Genomic DNA, 19,803 nt, shown 5'->3' with positions numbered 1-19,803 from the left:
TCCAGTATCAGTTCCTCAGGGCTTTCCAGAACAACGGCTGTGGGCTTGAGGTCTCAGACAACACTGTGTCACTTTATTTTTGTGATATGACCTTGGAAATCTTTTAGACAATCTATGTTTTGAACACAGTCTTCATTTTTGTGTGTGCAGTTGTGTGGTGTGTTAATTTCTGAGGCCTGAGTTTCTGCTTTGCTGCTTGTATTGCTGTTCCCTTCTTGTTTTTAACAGTGACTGTACTTTCACTAAATTAAGCCTTTTTCTTCAGACTCTCTCACTTGTTGCACCTTCCCAGGAGGATCAGAAGTAGACATAGAAGGTCATGAGACCTAAATTGTCTATTCTAGTTCCAGTGGTTATCTGGCACCATGATCTTAGCATGCCCATCAATGGGCACTGATTCTGTAAATCTACAGAAGCACTTGCAACTTCTCATACACTTCTCAGAAATAATACAGGTAGCCTTTAAACTGATTGACCTCAAAGGAGAGGGCTAGGACTCAGTGATTTGGAAATTATTATGAAAGGAGCTGGGGACAAGTTAAAATGACAAAGTAATTTCATACCATCTGAAATTAACTGTTGAGGACTTGCATTCTCTGCTTAATTCAGCTGTTGTAAAATTTCTGCCTACTGTATTGGAATCAGTGGAAAACTTCCTTTAAGGAAAGAGACTTCTAGCTATAACTGTTTACTTTAAAAAGGCTTATTGATAGAATGATGCTAGGGAGAGATTTCTATGCCTGACTGTTGGAGTTCAGTGGAACAGATCATCTGGAGTCATTAAACTCTTTAGAATATTCTGGCATACAAGGACAGGTGAAAGGTTGGCAGACAGATACACATATTTATCCTGCTGATAAAAAGTGCTGCAAGCTATCATTGTTCTGTAACATTCTTAAAGAAATGATTCAGACTGTAGGGCGTATTGCACAAGATATCCAAGATGAATCTTTTTTCTTTTTTTTACAGTCTTGTAGTAATGTGCACTTCTTAAAAACTCAGAAAAGCCCAGAAATTGTATTGTTATAAAAAAGAATCATTTAATATTCATAAGAAAAAAAGAGGGGAAAAAGGGGGGGGGCATATTTAAGAAATTTATATGCAAATTCAATAATAAGTGCACCTGAATAGTATGCTCTTGGCTGCCTTGCACTAAGAGGCAACAAGAATTGGGAGGTGGGGGGAGGAAAAAACAAACAAACAAACCACCACCACCAAAACCCACAAACAAAAAACCCCTAAACCTAAAAAACCTCCACAAAACAGACAAAAGTGAAAGTACACACAGAGCTTAAGTTCTAGAATAGGTTGGGGTTTGGGTTTGGTTTTTTCAACTGTTTCTGTTTGCCAACCCTGGTAGATTTAAGGCCTCCTTTGGTACTTTGTTTTTACTTGTTACTTCTTCGGTGCTATTGAATTGGTGAGGTGCTACATAGTAACATCTTGTTTCAATGCGATTTTCACAGCTCTCTCAAAAACAGAAGTCGGCTAATAAGTATTCAGTGAGGTGTTTAAATAAAATTTTAATTGTATTTATTTTTTAAAAATATTTCAGGCATATGGCTCTGGTTGTGACATTGTTATTCTGGCAAATGACTTTGAATGTGTGCAAATTATTCCCGGTGCTAAACATGGAAACATCCAGGTCAGTTGTGTGGAGTGCTCCCAACGACAAGGCAGGGTAAGGATTTTAATAAATTTGTACAGAATTTTTGAAAAAATTGAATACTCTAACTGAAAGAATTAAACAGCATCATAATACATTAATGGTAATGAGTTAATTTCATGACAAAGATCAGTTTTTACTGATCTGTAATTTTCTGAGTAACATTGTGTTACTGAGAGAATTGTTTCCTTTTAATAATTTTCTTTTTTTGGGGGGGGGGGGGGGGAGGGGAAGCAGGAAGCATATTGTAACAATGGTTTTTATTCCTTTCCAGGACCTGCAATAACAGGTTTCTCAAAATGTGGAAATATTTATTAATTACAGTATAGTATCAGAACTGGAATGGTACTAAAATTATTGTTAATGTCTCCATTATTGTATACTTTCATCTAGCTAAAGATGACATGGATAAATCATTCATGTATACATATATGTACACACACATGTGTGCGTCTGTGTGTCCTGCAAAGTAATGAATTAGAAATACTTTATTTTTCAGAAAAGCTTGGGCACGTTCAATGTGTTTAGAAGTGCTACAGTATGAGCCGTCATAACTGCATGGCTCTTTGACTGGCTATGTGGTTCTATTTTTAATCCCTAAACAATGATAAACAGACAGTTTAGATTGCTGAGAAAAAAACACTTTCTATGAGGTATGGTAGTGCACCGAGCAAAGTTTCTCTGTCAGTTATCACTGCCTACTAATAGTAGCTAGTTAAAAATTGGTTACAGTACTGAAAAGCCCTACTTAGGCTTCGAGCAGGTTTAGCTGGCAAGGCCCCTGCACTGCAGCAGTGCCATCCCAGTAGGACTGGAAGAGAGATTCTAGCTGCAAGACCACCATGAACCCCTGGGTAGTTTCACATTCAGGACTCTGAACTCAGTCTGCTCTTTTCTTTGGGAGTATGTTGCTGCAACCTTCTCCCCTCCCCCTGAAGAGGAAATAAGATTTCATAACAAATGTTGTGAAACTTTTACATCTGTATTAAGGAAACCAGATCCTGAATGGGAAGAACTTAAACAGTTTTTCTTTTAAAAATCTTTTAAGGAAGAAAAAGGAATTTTAAAGATAGTCAGAAGTACTCATATGAGTATTAGGAACATGACAAGATAAATTCCTAATAAAGATGATTTTGTGTATGGAGGCTTCTGTGAAATAAGTGGGTGAAAGAAATTGAGGGGTTCAGTGGTATAAGTACTTCAGTTTTTCTGTTTACCATTTGTCTCCCCTCAAAATGTATTTAACTGTTCAAATTAGAAATACATTTTCTCCTCTTTCTCATAATTATTATTTAGTGGTACAAAATGGAATCTGGGAACACACTGAGACCCACAGACACTAATAATTAATTTATTAGTTAGCTATGAAATAGAGAGAACGTAAGCATTAACAGTAGTTACTCCAGAAGAATATATTAGATTGGATTGACAGCCTTTATCGCACTTAACAAAATGTTTTCCCTACTTAGTGTGAAAAATCTTAAAGATGGGCTTGTTCAGAAGTATGTAAGGTGTATATATATATATATACACACACACACTTTCCTCAAGAAAGTATACCTATAACACAATTAATGATATTTGTATCAATTTCACTTTTCTTGAACAATGGCACATAGAAGATGTACTGGAAATTCTTTAGCTATTTTGGAATACTAAGGAGTGGTTACACTTATCTCCTAACCTTACATTTTGTGTCTTCAATTTTTTTTTCCAGATTGCAGCATCATATGGAAATGCTGTTTGCATTTTTGAACCGCTTGGTATAAATTCTCATAAAAGAAATTGTGTAAGTATGTATTTCACAATTGTAATTTGATTTAGGGTCTTCTAAGAGGCAAAATTCTGTCTGCCAGTTATTAGTATATTATTATTATATTACATTGGCAGGCAAAAGACTAATGGATAAATGTTTTCCACCATCCATAATAAAATTGAATGGGTAGAATCTTCTACTGCATGAACTGAACTGGGGACTGCACTTCTCCTAACTTCACAAGATCTTGTTCTTGAATCTCATACTAGAATGACATGGTGACAAGTTGGTGTTTCTTTAACTTGTCAGATCTGTGGTACAGATAAATGACTTAAACTTGTATACATGTACCCAAGCTTGTTTTAACATTAAGTATGTTCTGAAGCAGGTTTCACAATCTTTGTTGCATCTATGCTGCCATCCCTTATGTTGTTATAAATGTATGATCTAACTAGTTTAATGTAATCTACAGGCATGTTTGTATGTGTGACAGGTCCAGATCTGGTTCGCAGGGCACTCTGTGATGCATTTAATTTTTATAAAACAATTAAAGATATTATTAGAACTAGGTTCAGCAGTCTATCACTAGGTCCTGAATGTTTTTGCAACAGGCTTAATTGCAATTTTGTAGAGAAAGAAAGAAATTACCAATACCTTTGTATTTTGCTGTTGCTGTGAGAATTAATCCTTTACTGTTTTTTAACTACAGCAACTAAAGTGTCAGTGGCTTAAAACTGGGCAATTCTTCCTCAGTTCTATGACTTACAACCTGGCATGGGATCCTCAAGGTAATGTGAAGTTTGTGAAATATTTGTTCATCGTCTGTAGCTAGGGAAACTTAAACACAAATTATTTTTATTGTAATAAAGTGAGAGCATGAATATGGAAATTTTAGATTATCTGTTCTCAGGCAGTGTTGCATAAAACGTGAGGCTACAGTTAGCATTTGTGAAGAAGCTGTGCCAAGTATTTAAGTCTCTTATGCAAGATCTTAGTTTGAGAATATTAAGTTGCTAACGGGCTTAAATTGCCACTAATAATAATTTAAATAGAATTTTATCACAATTAAGGTCATCAGTGTACCCGGACACAGATATTTATAAGATGTCTAACAGTATGAATTTGAGATGTGAATAGCTATTTAGCATATACAACATTCATTATTAAATATGATTTATCATTTGAAGTCACCAAAAAACCCTTTAGGTTCTGTCTTAAAAGATATTATAAATTCAAAATGCTTTAATAAAAACATCTGTATAATATGATTGAATAGCTTATCATATTTTAAAAGGACTATATAAAGTTGAGTTTTCAACCTGTTTTGAATAATTCTCAACAAAATATGATGACAGGCTTAATCTTTCAACATACGTGCATCATCTTGGTTTCACAGCTGTGTTATTACTCACTTTCAGGTAACAGACTGTTGACAGCAACTGACTTCTTGCAATTGTGGGCCCCTCCATCTAGTGACATTGTAGAGGAAGATGAAGATGATGATCCTGACAATCAGTTCAAAGATGATAAGGTTCTCCCGGTTCTAAATGACTGGAAATGTGTGTGGCAGTGCAAGTGAGTGAGATAATTTTTATTTTCAGACAAATTGCAATGCCACCTCATATATCAACCCTATCTTCTCTCCAAAACCATATTTTAAAATGTGCTTTTAAATCAGCTTAAAATACTATAAAATTCAAATAAAGTAAGTTACTCCAAATAAAAATTCCTCACTTTTTCAAGTGGCCTATCACCAGATAACCTAGTCAAAGGCTTACCCAAACTGTAGCACTGGCAATATATCAAAATTTTCCTTATTTTCTCATCTGTGAAAGCAGTGCTGAGATATTGGATGAGACTGAACAGAGGAGCAGTTGCAGGCAGATAAAGATGAGAGCTGCTTCCTAAATCTTAGGAAGAGGGTCCTGAAACTCTTTCTACCCAGTTCTATTTGAGATCCATGTTACGGAAGTGCTTCATAATCAGCCATTTAAAAATATGTATATAGATACACACACACCCCCCCCCATGTATATATATGTATAGATGAAGACTTGGGAAGCAGCTGCCTATGAACCTGTTTTATCTGGACTATTTTGAAGCCATTTTCAATTTTGTGCCCACAAAGTACTGTATAGGCTGCTTTCCTCTTTTAGACAGCTGATCCATAAGCTGTAGTCACAGAAAAACAGTATCACAACTTATCTTCACCTTCATTTCCTCCTACTATTTGTCTTGGCTTCACTGGGAGTAGAGGAGCAGGTGGGACAAACTTCACTTCTCTGATCTCATCAGATCTAGCCTAGGCTTGCCATACTTAAACCACTTTATTTTATGGGCTTTTTTCTGTAAAACTGTGAAAATACTAAATATTTTGTTTCATCGTAGCAAATACCTTTTATGCTTCTGCTATTTCTAAAGTATGCTTAAAGCAACAACTATAAAATACTAATATATTTCACTTAAATAATGAACAAGAATACTTAACTGAATACATATGGAGTAATACTGTAGAATAAATAGACTTTACTTACAACTTAAAACTTTATTCTCATGATCTTTAGGACTGCAGTATCAGTACATTTGATGGCATGGTCTCCTGATGGTGAATACTTTGCAACAGCTGGGAAGGTAAGGACAAAAAAGAATAATTAAATAAGCATTTGCAAAGTTTTGCATTTGTTTGACAGAAGTAAATAAGTAATACAGAATAGTCCTGAACCATACACTGTATTGTAATCTGAGCTAAGTTAAATACAGCTGTATTTTCATGTAATTCCATGAATTTAGCTGTGTACTCTTACTAAATACTTGAGAATCAACCTGGAAATGCAGTGACATTGATACAGACTTGCGTATATATATTTTTTTAGATAAAGTATACCTAGATGAACTTTCAGATATGCATAAACATATTTTTCTACTTCTGTTGGAAATAATGAGGATAAATATTACATCATTAGTGTAGAACACATCACATTTAAACTGGTATAATATGCACACCTCAGTGGATAAATTAGAAAGCATTTTCTATTTAGTGAAATTTGGGTTCAATTATCAGTTCTTAACTTCTATTTCCATTTGGCATATTTTTTGTCAAATTGCTATTGAAGCTAAGTTTTCAATTAATAATTCTCCTTAATGTCACCCTCTCATTTGAGTGATTCCCTTTGGTTTTCAGGTCTGGATAGGTAAGCATTTATTGCTTGCACTTAATGTTGGTTGAACAATGAGATGAATTTTAGGAACCTTTGTATTCTTACACTTACTAAAGACAACCAAATCATGATCTGCATTGTTTTATGATTAAAAACGTACTTGCAACACCTTAATAAATATTACATTTAGAAACATTGTGGTTAGAAAATTATAAAAAGATTTACTTCATTCCATATTTCTATTTCCCATGAATATACTTTTATATAGCTAAGAATTTGACTAAGTAGATGAAGCAGATGGTTCCAGAAGTCATTTTCTGTCTCTAGGACAGCTCTGTATTAGTTGTCACATGAAATACACAGCTTTGATCATAATTCTTAACAGGGCTGCCTGTCAGACTTCCTTCTTGCAGAATCTGTGGTCAGATACTGTACTTTTTGATGCTTGTCAGGAAATACTATCTTTTTTCTACACTCTCAGAGGCTTGTGATTTATTCATGTATTTACTTTATTCTGTATCTCCACTCCAGCAGCAAGTCCTGAAATCCAGGGATGTGGCATCCAGCTGTGCACAATGTACTGTTGTACTAGTAATGTCCTTAGCTCACATCAGTATAATCGTACTCCAGTCTCACTTATCAGCATTTGTAGTATTGCTGTGTCAGCGATTCAGATTTATTTCAATTAATTACATCAGTGGCGCCCAACCATTCAAACCAGAAAGGTAGCATAGGTTGTGCTGGTGGAGGGGAAGGTTGTAATATGCATCTGCTCCTCTACTGTCTGCCTATGCTCACTGTACTTTTCCATGAAATTCAGGCTTTCTGTGCATGGGAACCAACAGGGGCTTACAGCATGAATTGTGTCAGTGGAGAAACTGACTGTTAATGAGCTTAATATTGTAGGGTGCAGCCTACTTCTGGCTTTGCAGGGAAACGGACAAGGGATTTAAACATGCACACGTGCTATGCAGAAAATGCACAGAGAACTAAGAGGGAAGTAGGGGGGCCAACTGGACTGGAAGAAAAATTCCTTCTGGGAGTGGAGTGTTGTCAGCAGATTATTTCTTCAGTCCTGTAACTCATTCCAGGATGACCATCAATGAAATAAGTGGTCTCAGAAATGGGTTGTCTGAAAAACTCCAAATAGTTCTGGGCCACATATCAAATTTTCATGGAAGATACCAGGAACAGCAGTTTTCTTATTATTTGAGATTTTCTTTTTGTGACATTTTGAGTTACAGCAAGCTAACCCCGTGGTTTTTTTTATTGCTTTACCTAGGATGACTGCCTCTTAAAGGTTTGGTATCCTATGACTGGTTGGAAGTCATCTCTTCTGCCCCAAGAGAATGAAGAAAAGAAAAAATGCTCAGGGGTTGTCCACTTCTCATTTGTTTATTTGGCACATCCTCGAGCAGTGACAGGATTTTCATGGCGTAACATTAGCAAGTACATGCCCAGGTTCGAAAATTTTCTTTTTTAAAAAAAACAAGCCTTTGACCAAGTATTTTTTCAACACTTTACTTAGTTTAGCCATCAAGAACATGATTAGATTTCTCTGCTTATACTTTCAAGAAATAAAACATATCAACATCTTCCCATAAGTTTCTTTATTACCTAGTACAATAGTGATAGGCATGTTAATAGGTGAGATTTATTTTAAAATATGGTTTAAACTTTAGTGCCTTCTCAAGTTATGCCAGGAAGCATGGATGTAAGGCTTTGTCTTCACCAAATGTTGCTATGACATTGGAAATAAAATATTTGTTTAAATTACTAGCATTTAGTAAGCTATTTTCTGCACCTTGTTGTATATACTGGTATTTAACTAGTTGTTCTATTTAATTTTTCATTATTTAGTAAAACGTATGCATTCTTCACATAGTGAAGCAAGTCAGATAGTTTAGGGAGTTTCATAACTGCAGTTTTCTAAAACCTGTTGCATTTATCACATAATCACCATTCCATGTTCACATGCACTTTTGCCAATAATCTACGGGTTTATCAGCGTGCCAAAAATCACTACTGATATAAAATCTTCAGTTAGAGAGAGACAGAAATTTGGATGAAACAATAACTGCTAAATACTTGTGTACTCCCCTAATTTCTGCTGAGTCCATATACCTAATTTAATTGCATTGGGTAGTAACCTTGATGTGTCTGTTTTTAGGGGTTTGGTCTGTAACGTGTTACTCACATCATGTCTTGATGGCATCTGTCGGCTGTGGGCAGAGACGTTGTTACCAGAAGATACTCTTCTTGGTGAGCAGATCTGTGAAACTAGCACTTCCAGCATTAGCAGCACTATCTCTCAGTCTGGAAAGCAGAAGGACAAAATACAGCATGCACTAGAGGTACAAGTAAATACTTATTTTGTCAATTTATTTCAAGATTTTTAAAATTTAAATATTTAAAGGATGTAGAACTCTAATGATGTGTATTATCTAGTTCTTATAAGCATAATAGTCTGTATTATTTGATATCATTTTTTGAAGTCTATTACTAAACACTGAAGAAGTCAGAGACTTTGCAACTCCGCATCCAAGCTCCATGTTCTTAAACCTCAATCTACGTTTCGTATAGCTAACTAACAGTGATGGGAAGAGACAATATTTAATGTGGAATAATAAGTGATGGTTTCGTTCTGATTTGGTCTGAAAGTCTGTAATTATAAAAACAGTGGAAGCAGTAAATAAACTCTTTTAATTTTTAATTAGCTGATTTGATAATTGCATTTCCAAAAGGTGGGATTATGGGGCTCTAAATTTCAGTAGCAGTTATATCAAGTCTATTAAGTTTACAGTAAGAGAAAACTTATCAATATAAAACCAAGAAAACAAAACAAAACAAACCCCACCACTCATTTGTAGACTATTACAATCAGACCAAGTTTTTACTTTTTGCATATCATGATCACCAACAAATAGGGAGAGTGGAACTAAGTATGCTTTGGGCTGTAGAAGCAGTTGTGCTCTCCACGTGCTCCCAGCAATTTTCAGTTACACAAAAATAATTCATTATAAAATTATATTGCTTTTAGATTGTTGTAATCTTGTTTATGAATGTTACACAAAATAGTCTGTATTTTTGTGTTGTTGTTGAAGCAGGTATTAAAGGAACTTTCAGAAGACTGTTAGAAGAGCTTTGCCTTTCACCAGTACATAAGTGTTACTAAACTCTGTTGAAATCTATTTAAAATAATCCTTTTGAAATTAGTCTTCACCTCTTCGGTAGAAGGAAGTTAAAAATGTTTAGGCTTTATGTAAGTGTGAATTTTTACCTTACAGTTTTTAGTATTTCTTAATTGATTTTTTATCACTATACCAGACAATTCACCATTTGAAAAACATGAGAAAAGGACAAAGGAGATCTTCAGTTCTTGTTACCCACACAGATGTACTGCCAGATCAACAGGGTACTCATGAAGTTCAGCGTCACATTTCACATCACGCAAATGCACTTGGTCACTTCCATATAGCAGCAAGCATCAACCCTAATACAGGTGAAATACAACGATTTATTAACCTGTAATAATATATTTGCACAAAATGAAAAAATAAAAGGAGCTGAGATGCACATTCTTTGCTTTGCCTGATTGAATATAGAGAATTTGTAGGAAGACTGTTATTTCACAAGTCTGTTACTTGGCATAGAGTTTTGTAAGACAAATAAGGCTGAATTTATTCTGAATACCTTCAGCACTTTTGAAAGCAAATTAAATTCATCTTTGCACATCAGAAATCAAACCTAAATTTAAAGTCTGTTTGGCATTTGATTGTTGGGGTTTGGGAGGCAATGGTATATGATGAATAGAGTATTTGCATCCTACAGAATATATAGTGAATTAAAAAGAGCTGTACCAGCTGCTTTTTATAGAATAATGTAGAATATTTTAAACAAGGAGAAGATTAAAGAGCGATCATGTGCCTTACCTAAAAATCTGTACAAGCACACTGCAACATATGACACTGAGCAATTAGAACTGTTGAATATAATTTACCATTCACATAAGAATAAATTTTCAGGTAAATTTATTGATATTAAGATATTTTTACTTTTTTTAATTACAATTGCATGAAGAAACTTGATCTGCATCTTACCTTTTCTAATCTTACAAGCACGAATTATGTTCTACTTAAGTTAAATGACTTAAGAAATCTGTGTATATGTGTGTGTGTATATATCAGTTTAATATATAGCTTTTTTATTTGTTTAAAAATGTCCACAGATATTCCATCAGTCTTGGCTGGAACAGCTTTTAATATAGATGAAGGAAATGGAGGCTTCGTAGTTCACTGGTTGAATAATAAAGAATTTAATTTTACATCCTCTATTGAAGTATTTATGGAGCATCTAAGACAAATTTCTGAACAACAACTAGAACAAGATTTTGATGTTGAGGTTGAAGAGGAAGAAGAAATGGAAGAAAAAGAGAGAGGTTTACATATGAAATTAGATCATGGTTAGTAATATTGAGATACGTAGCACAATAATTATTCTGAAGTACATTAATGCAATAATTAATGCAATTATTTAGCACAAGAATTATAAGTGCCAACATTTTATCATTAATCTAAAATAAATACACAATTACAACTGGAATTTTGGCTGCTGTAATTGTAGGCATGATGTACTCTTTGTTGAAACACAATAGTGATACACAGTGGAAAAGAAAGGTAGCTTTTGTCTTTCATTTCCATTTTGGATATGTTCCACTGAGCTATGAAATTATGACTAAAACCTGCTCTCTATTCATCTTACAATCTGATTGTCAGTAATGACATACTAATTTATGGCAAGCTTTAAGAAGGGTTGGATATAGCTCCATTTTAATACAACTGCACTGTTTCCAGTACTGGTAAGATTTACATGTTAAACCTTAGCTCATCCGATGATGCCAACTGTAGCTGTTCACAAGGGAACAGAGACATATTTGAAATTAAGGATGGAAAACATATCTTACCAGAAACACTTTACATTGCTGTGGGAGGGTCAGTTGGCCAGTAAGAATGTGTAAAATAAAAATCTGTCTACAGAAACCAGTAAGTCCAATTAGTGAGAGTAACCTGATGATACGTTGTGTCATTTATAATGCTTAGATTCTTCAAATCTAGATTACCAATGCCGTAGTTAAGTGTGTGATAATTCTTATTGAACATACAATACATACTACTTCATCAATGATTACATACCATATATTTCATGATTACCTTCTAAATAAAAAACCCCAACACATTAATATGGAACCAGCAATAATATAAAATGTGTGGGTTTATGTAGTTGACCAGAATAATCTTAGGCAGGGCATTACTCTAAGTATCTAGAGTTTTATGGTTATATTTATTACTACTTGTATTGCATAGTTAGAAGCAATAGTCAAAGGCCAGAGCCTCATATTTTTGTACAGACAGACCAAAGATGTTTCTACCCTCAATGTGCATGAATGTTCTTATCAGATAGTACTATTAGCAGATTAAAAAATATTGTGTTGTTTTGAATAGAAACTGATAGGGAAATGTTTGCAATGGATAAAATGTCACATTTCATTTCTGTTGCAGACTTGTCTATAGATAGAGAATCAGAGACAGGGACTGGTACAGGCTCTTCAGAACATGAGGATGGAGAAAGAGAGGGAAGCCCCAAAACATCTCTGCTAGCAGGCCCACGCATGCCTCTTCCAACAGTTTTGTTAGATCGGAAAATTGAGTTGCTCCTAACTGAATGGAACAGAAATCCAGATATGCTTTTTACTATCCATCCTATTGATGGTACCTTTTTGGTGTGGCATGTGAAATATTTAGATGAATACACTCCAGGCATCTTTCGACAAGTTCAGGTATTGTACATTTGAAATAGTTTTATTATTTATGATCTTAATCAACAATCATTGTGTCCTTTCTTTTATATCTGAATATCAGTATGAATTTAAAGTACTTCCTGTGAAAAAGCTAAAATTTATTCTAATTTTTTTTTTCTTTTTTAGGTTTCATTTTCTTCTAGGATTCCTGTTGCATTTCCATCAGGAGATGCTAGTTCCCTTAGCAAGAATATTATGATGTATGCTTGCCCTGTCTTTGTAAAAGACAGTAATGCTGTACATCAGAAGACAATGGACTTTCCAGATAAAACTCTAGCAAATAAAGGACCAAGCTTTGCCCAGGACAGCACAAACATGAATATAACTTCTCCCATAGTAATGATGATTTCCAAACATATAGATGGCTCTCTCAATCAGTGGGCAGTTACTTTTGCTGATAAGTCAGCTTTCACTACTGTGCTAACTGTATCACATAAATTTAGGTACTGCGGTCACCGATTTCATCTCAATGATCTAGCTTGCCATTCTGTTTTACCGTTACTGCTAACGTCTTCCCATCATAATGCTCTATTAACTCCTGAATCAGACAGTTCCTGGGACTCTGACAGGACAAACAGAATAACGGATCCTATTAAACATGTGAAAGGTTCTTTTAGACAGCAACTTAAAAACGCAGCAACCCGCACATTCCATGACCCAAATGCAATCTATAGTGAGCTGATTCTGTGGCGTGTAGACCCTATAGGACCTCTATCATACACTGGAGGAGTATCTGAATTGGCTCGAATTAACTCTCTTCATACCTCCGCTTTCTCTAACGTAGCCTGGCTTCCAACACTTATTCCCAGTTACTGCCTTGGTGAGTATACTTAGCATGTTTCCATATAGAGTTAACACTGTGAGTTATATAATTAATTTGTTAAAATAAATTACTATTGTATTTGGAGTATATTTATATAAACTTTTCAGCAATTTCTTTGTATTACACAAATTAAGCATTTTTATTTCATTTGAGGCTAAGATACTTCAAAACATTTCATTTGATTTGACTGTGTCTGTAGTTACTGTGGATCAGCTGACATTCAGTAACTTTGTGTGAGGAAGCAATCATCACTCTCACAAAGAACAAGATGACACTTTCCTCAGTGCTTTAGGCAGCTTCACTGAGTGTTCTCTGTATTGACATGGTATTAATAATGCAGATGTTCTGATGACTTAGGCATCTGGATTGTTGGCCACATACAGCTGCAGGAGGCAGTGGGTTGAGCAGAACTAGTATTTGGACCACTTGAACATCTGAATTATTGGGAAAGTTTTTCAGCCAAAATTTACACTATCGAAATCTTTTAACATGCTGGCTAAGAACTCTGCTTAGAGGATCCTGAAACAATACCAAAATTCTTCACGCTGTCAGTGGTTTACAAAAGCCCAGTTAGAACACAGTCGATTTCTTTAAAAATATTCTACGTTTACTTTACAGAACTGCAAGCAGTACTTTTTCAGAGGTCAGGCATTATATCATCTGATGTATAACTGCCTAGGACAATTCTTCAGTTTTTGTATTTAATTTTAGGGCTTTCTATTGCAATTAGGAAAATTATCTCCACAAATGTTACTCTATTCCACCACTCAGATACTTATTTTTGAATTAGCATAAAGATGCTGTTATAATAGTTGTCATCTCTGTATACGATACTAAAAATGTCATATGTGCTGTGGATGTAACATTAAATTTTTTACCGATAATGCTAGGTCATTTTATTACGTTAAGGCCAGTCTGACCTTTGCAGTGATTAAATGGGTATCAAAGATGTTGTACAACCTCAAAAATCCTAAATATGCATAATAAATGGATAACATCTTTGATTTAAAACAAAATAAATCCATTTTCTCTGCTCTCATAGTAACATTCTGTGCTGTCTGAATCCCACACAGTCTTCTAAACACAAATAACTCACTGCTTCCCTCTTACAATGTAAGAGGAAAACATACATCAGAATAGAAAACCTTGTGTCAAGCCTGTTCTATATACTGTAGAGAAGCAAAAAAGACATTCTCTTACAGTTTTTCATATATTATTCACTGCTGCAGATATATTTCTCCCTCCACTTTTATATCTGCACTTTTAATTGGAGGGTAGAAGGGAACATTCATAGAGATTAATTTTATCCAAAGAGGATAAAAGAAGAAACCGTAAACAAAGAAAAAAGCTATAGCTAAGATAGCTTTTCTGAACAGTTTACCTTATCCTCCTAGTCTAAATTGTCTCTGAGAACCTAGGGAAGCTAGAGTTAGCACTTCTGAGCACCTCCTTGGAGGTGACAGTGAAGAGAACATACCCATTTTAGGGAACAGCAGTGTTCCCTTAGGTGTACTACATACTGTTTTTTGTCTGTGTGAACAATGTTTGTAAACACTTACGTATTCTGCTTAGATTATGAGGAGTTTCAGTTATATAAATGAGCAGAAAGAGTTATTTCAAAGTTCAAATAATGGTGTTTTAATGCACACATTTACTTATGTTTTTGGTTCAGTACTTTATGAAAATTATGTTAGAAACCTATTCAGATAAAAGTGGCTTGTAATGGCATCATGTCTGATGCCATTTGACTGCTATTTTTTTCTTTAACCATGAAATTTTTGTGTTTTCTATTAGGTACATACTGCAACTCTGCTAGTGCTTGCTTTGTTGCATCTGATGGCAAAAACCTGAGACTCTATCAAGCTGTCGTAGATGCACGAAAACTTCTAGATGAATTATCTGACCCTGAATCATCTGTAAGTTTTATGTAGCAATGGTTTGAAAGAATTAAAATAAAACTAATTAAGGTAACTTTTTTCCAGTGGTTTGCCTTCACTTAGTTCTGTATAGTTTTTTTGCCATTCCGTGTATAGGATTTTACCTTGCATAATTACGTTTTGCACCTCTCTGTAAACATTAGCAGATAGAAATGCAGCTATTACTACTAAAAGTAAAATAAAATTTCCCTGACAAGTTTCCCCAACCTGTAGCTGGTAGGGAAAAGAAAAACAGGATTTCTTTCTTTGTCTTCTCACAAAAGAGAGGAGTCAAGAGCAAGTGGGAAGGTGAAGACAGAAGAGCAAGACTTCAATATCCACCTAAATTACATCTATATATGAGGAAGGGCAGAGATGGTGGCATAGGAGGAAATTGGCAAGTTATTGCTAAGGGTAATATTAGCACCTATTTTTTCTGTAATAAGCAATTTTTTAATTCTTTTTATTTCTTTGACTTTAAGCAAAGTAAAGCCTGACCTTGCACTGCTATTGTATAAAGAAGCACATCTTTCTTTCTTTCTTTCCATTCTTCTGTTATTTTATAAACTATCCTGCAAAACAGTGCCTGTCAGTATTCAGATCAGTCTGGGGAATCTGTTCTAGGAGCAACGATTGTGAACATTCCAGCAAAAAATCAATAGAGCCTTCAGTTCATATATAAGCTGGACTGATTTATTTTTTTTACGTGTTGTGACAAAACCTGGAGCTTTAAACAGAAGTGAAGCAGTTTATTTGAGTTGCTCATGGTACAGATACTAAGTTATGTTACAAAATGATAAAACTTTAAATAAACAGCATTTAGTTTCCATAAAAACTGGTGTGCTATCCCTATGAATAGTTGCAGATTCATAACAATGCAATTGTCTTGATAAACGCATTATTCATAGTGACAAAATGACAACAGGAAGGAGTCTGTTATGGTTTTATGCCAACAAGAAAATTAAAGCATCAGTTTATCATAAATGACTGCAATTTCCTTCTGTCTGAAGGAAAAATTATACTAACTCTTCTCATTTTCTCTGTTTCAGAAACTTATTGGGGAAGTGTTTAACATTGTGAAGCCAGCAATCTACTGCTCGACCAGGATGCATTATCGAACTTGATGCAATAACAAACAAAGTAAATAAATGGTTAACTCTTTAAGGGTATCACATAAAGGTGTTTATTAGCTTTGTCTGTTAATTAACCTAATCTATTGGAAAGAGGTAAAAGAGATGACACTTCTCTATGGTGATGATGACTGCCTTAAACTTTTGTGAATGTTGAGATACCTCGAACATTTTAGTCAGACAACTTTATTTTAGAGGAGCTGAAAGCCTGTTGTTAGTGTAACAACGTTTTCTAAGCATAAATCTTGATGAAAACAAAACTTAAGACTGGTTTACAAACTGTCATAATTTAAAGGGGGGGGGGGAAATCACAACCCCCCCCCAACCCAAACAAAAAGATGAACATTAAAAAAAACACCAAACCTAAAAACTAGACCTAAGTATTCCAAAATGTAGGACTCATAGCCATATATGTCTCGTAAGACAACTTTTTATCTGTTAACTAATACAGCTATACAATTCAAGCAATGAGGAGATAGTATTATTACACTTTATTCTTAGTCACAGCTATTTTGATCGTACACGTTCCAGTTGTGTTTTCTGTTAGGAAAGCAGCTTGTGAAAACAGTGTAGGTTTACCGTTTCTTAATTAGACATCTTGATATTTTTGACATATATAAAGAATTATTTCTCTAATTGTCAATAAATTTCCACACCTTTTAAGTATTAATCACATCGGGTCTTTGATTTTACAAATCAAAGTATTTACAAAATACTTTTCTAGAATTTTTATAGATGAGTATAGGGAATACTCTCTTTCCATGTTGCTCTGGAAAAAGAGGGTGTTTTGCAACATGAAAATTTTGCCATCACTGTCTTTGGGGGACATACTTTCCCTTGACTGCAGGAAAGGATTTTACTGCCAGCAGGCTCCTTTATAGAGAGGTGGAGGCACTGCAAAGAAATCTGTTGCTGTCAGGAAGGACAGCTGTTGAGATATCCCAAAGAAGGAAAAACTGTAATTCATTCCTTTTTTAGATTTCCCAAACAATTCACTGCAGACATGTCTTCCTGCTGAAGATGGATAAAAGTCTAAGTGTTTTTGCTACTGTCATTCAAGATCTAAAGAAATAAAACCCAATCAGATACTAATTCATCTGTCAATAACTGCAGCAAAACTGTTATTATAGGATTTGTCTAGCATGGTAGACCTCAGTGAAATTATTTGAATATACAAACAACAGGTTCTAGAATATGCTGTTCTTAATATAAGAGGAAAACGTTTAGTTTTTCTGATGCATTAAAATAATTTTCAACATTATAAAAGAAAGTGATCCTCATCAGTAGGTAGACTGCACAAAAGAAATAATTGCATTAGTACAAAACATTGCTATACTGTTCTGGAAGCATAACTATTACTTAATGTTTCAGTGTGGCTCAAACACACAATTGCTTCATGTCTTTCAAGAAGACTTCATTTTGGGATACAAACCACATAAGGAAGATGTGGAAGGGAAAGAAACTGAGATATTTTTCCAGCCATCACAAGGTATAGCATAAAAATAACTAATATGAATGAAGTAAGTACTAAAAATATTCTTAAAGAATACTGAAATCTTAGTCAGCATATGCTAGTTTTCTACAGATTCTCATTAAAAAGGATTCAGTAAAATGGCTGTTTCATGTTGCTCATATGAATTGTTGTTTACATGCTAATGGTACTAAACAAAGGCATTCTAATTTGCTTAGAGTGAAACGTTTTAACTTATATGACAAAGTCAATTTTTTAAAATGCTAAATGTTATATATAAACAGAAGTGTATTTTCTGCATCAATATGTAGTTCCAGATGATAAGGTAAATGTATCTGACTTCTAAGTTAATACAACAGAAAGTAACTGGGGAATTTGGTAGTAAACTTAAAGCTTTAAAATAAAAAGGAAAAAAGCAGGCAGGTGGAAAAGTCTTTACAATCTAGCAAAATAGTTCCAACTGACTGGGAAGGGAAATGTATCTAATAAATTAGATTTGCCACTGATACTCAGGTTGTCTGTAAGTCAGTCTATCTCTTTATTTTTGTAATTCTTCTGTAGCTATAAGCAAACAAAATGTTGATTCAAAAATGTTATTAATGGTACTGTTTGAATATTTTGTTTGCTCTTTCAAAGAGTAAACCAGGGTTTTTTTAGTATCAATAATTTTTAGAGAGTCTTCTGTTATTGAAAATTATTTCTGTTGAATGTAAACTCATGATAGTGATAACATGTTTAAATTACAGGGTATCGTCCACCACCTTTCTCAGAAAAGTTCTACCTAGGTAGTAATTGAAAAGATAGTAATGGCTGCTCTGTTCTTCAGATGTGGCATCTTTCATCTCAAATCTGTGCAAGCCTGTTTAGGTGAGTGACGTAACTGTAATTTTCTTTAGACAGACTTTTCTTTCATATTATTTAAAATAAAATTTAAAGCTTGGTGGTTTATTTTAAAACGAATTGTGTCACCTTTGTTAAGCAAAAGACTCAAAGTCAGGAATCTTCAGAATAATTTAATCAACGCAAGAGAAGCAATAAGATTCTGTACAAACGTTAGTTGCATTCTATACCAATAGCAATATAAAAAATTGTTGATAGGGTGAGTAATGTACTTAGGCACTGGATTATTTATTTTAAACTATCAGTATTTCAGAATGTTGTGGGTATCTTAAAATTAATGTTCACAGCATGCAATAAAACTAACATATGTCATAAGCCTGCATATGTCATATAAATATTTTCTGTGTAACTTAAGCACTGCTAATAAAAATAAATCTGATTATAGAATATTCATGCCTTGTCCTTACTTATAAACAATTTTTTTATACATAGCAAAACCAGCTGAAGCTACATCAGCAGAGAATAAGCTTAGTGTACCTGAGCAAAAGACTGTGGATTCTTCTCCAGATGTATCACCTGGCATAGGTCCCATTCCACGGTCTTCATCAATTGCTAATCTTCAGACTGCTAGTAAACTCATTCTGAGCTCCAGACTTGTGTATAGCAAACCTCTGGATCTCCCTGTTGGCGTAGAAGTAATAAGAGCAACTCCTTCAGCAGGTAAATTTAACCTTTTTTTTTTCCTTTCTTTCTTTCTACCCAGTTGGTCCACTAATTTACCTCCTAACTTACAGGATTGTATCTCCTCAGCCTATCACATTCTGATTTACCGATACAGGGAACACGGGGCTAAAAAGGTGCTCTCAAATCATTGTGTCCATGTCATGTTACCCTTTCATAAATATATCAAGTCCCCACAGGAAAGCTGTTCCTGACGCTTACTGCTCTAATAGTTTGAAACTTAACGTCTAGTCTTAATTTGTTAATGAACAATTTATACATGCTGTTCATCTAGCAGCATTAACATGGTGGGTATATAGTGGGTTTTTTTTTACTTGATACACTTATAACTTCTGTTTGTCTATCTTTCTATATCTTCTCCTGTCTTTTTTCCTTTTTTTTTCCTCCCTTCTTAGGTTTCATTTTGGTAGGCTATATGAACCTAATCTTAACTTTTTGAATCTCA

The 19,803-nt window shown here is 34.4% G+C and overlaps 1 protein-coding gene and 1 long non-coding RNA gene across 2 annotated transcripts in view; one reads left to right on the top strand and one right to left on the bottom strand.

The window, feature by feature from the left end:
- Positions 1–19,803, top strand: part of DMXL2 (Dmx like 2) — a 53,349-nt gene that overhangs the window by 7,466 nt on the left and 26,080 nt on the right. Inside the window, 18 exon segments of the mRNA XM_075764674.1 lie at positions 1,556–1,681; positions 3,384–3,455; positions 4,132–4,210; positions 4,841–4,997; positions 5,987–6,053; positions 7,863–8,041; positions 8,751–8,934; positions 9,908–10,082; positions 10,809–11,042; positions 12,139–12,416; positions 12,564–13,257; positions 15,055–15,176; positions 16,226–16,255; positions 16,257–16,316; positions 17,678–17,795; positions 18,524–18,615; positions 18,617–18,644; positions 19,110–19,337. Coding sequence (XP_075620789.1) covers positions 1,556–1,681; positions 3,384–3,455; positions 4,132–4,210; positions 4,841–4,997; positions 5,987–6,053; positions 7,863–8,041; positions 8,751–8,934; positions 9,908–10,082; positions 10,809–11,042; positions 12,139–12,416; positions 12,564–13,257; positions 15,055–15,176; positions 16,226–16,255; positions 16,257–16,316; positions 17,678–17,795; positions 18,524–18,615; positions 18,617–18,644; positions 19,110–19,337 — 2,923 coding nt within the window.
- On the bottom strand, positions 4,208–19,291 carry LOC142603516 (uncharacterized). The gene is made up of 5 exons (XR_012837462.1): positions 19,155–19,291; positions 9,971–10,073; positions 8,778–8,896; positions 5,957–6,045; positions 4,208–4,927 (listed from the first exon to the last, which is right to left on the bottom strand). It is a non-coding gene; the product is annotated as an uncharacterized LOC142603516 (long non-coding RNA).

Source organism: Balearica regulorum, chromosome 12 (assembly GCF_011004875.1).
Source record: "Balearica regulorum gibbericeps isolate bBalReg1 chromosome 12, bBalReg1.pri, whole genome shotgun sequence".
Classification (NCBI taxonomy): domain Eukaryota; kingdom Metazoa; phylum Chordata; class Aves; order Gruiformes; family Gruidae; genus Balearica; species Balearica regulorum.
Note: the sequence above shows the minus strand (reverse complement) of the source record. Positions and strands in the feature narration are given on the sequence as shown.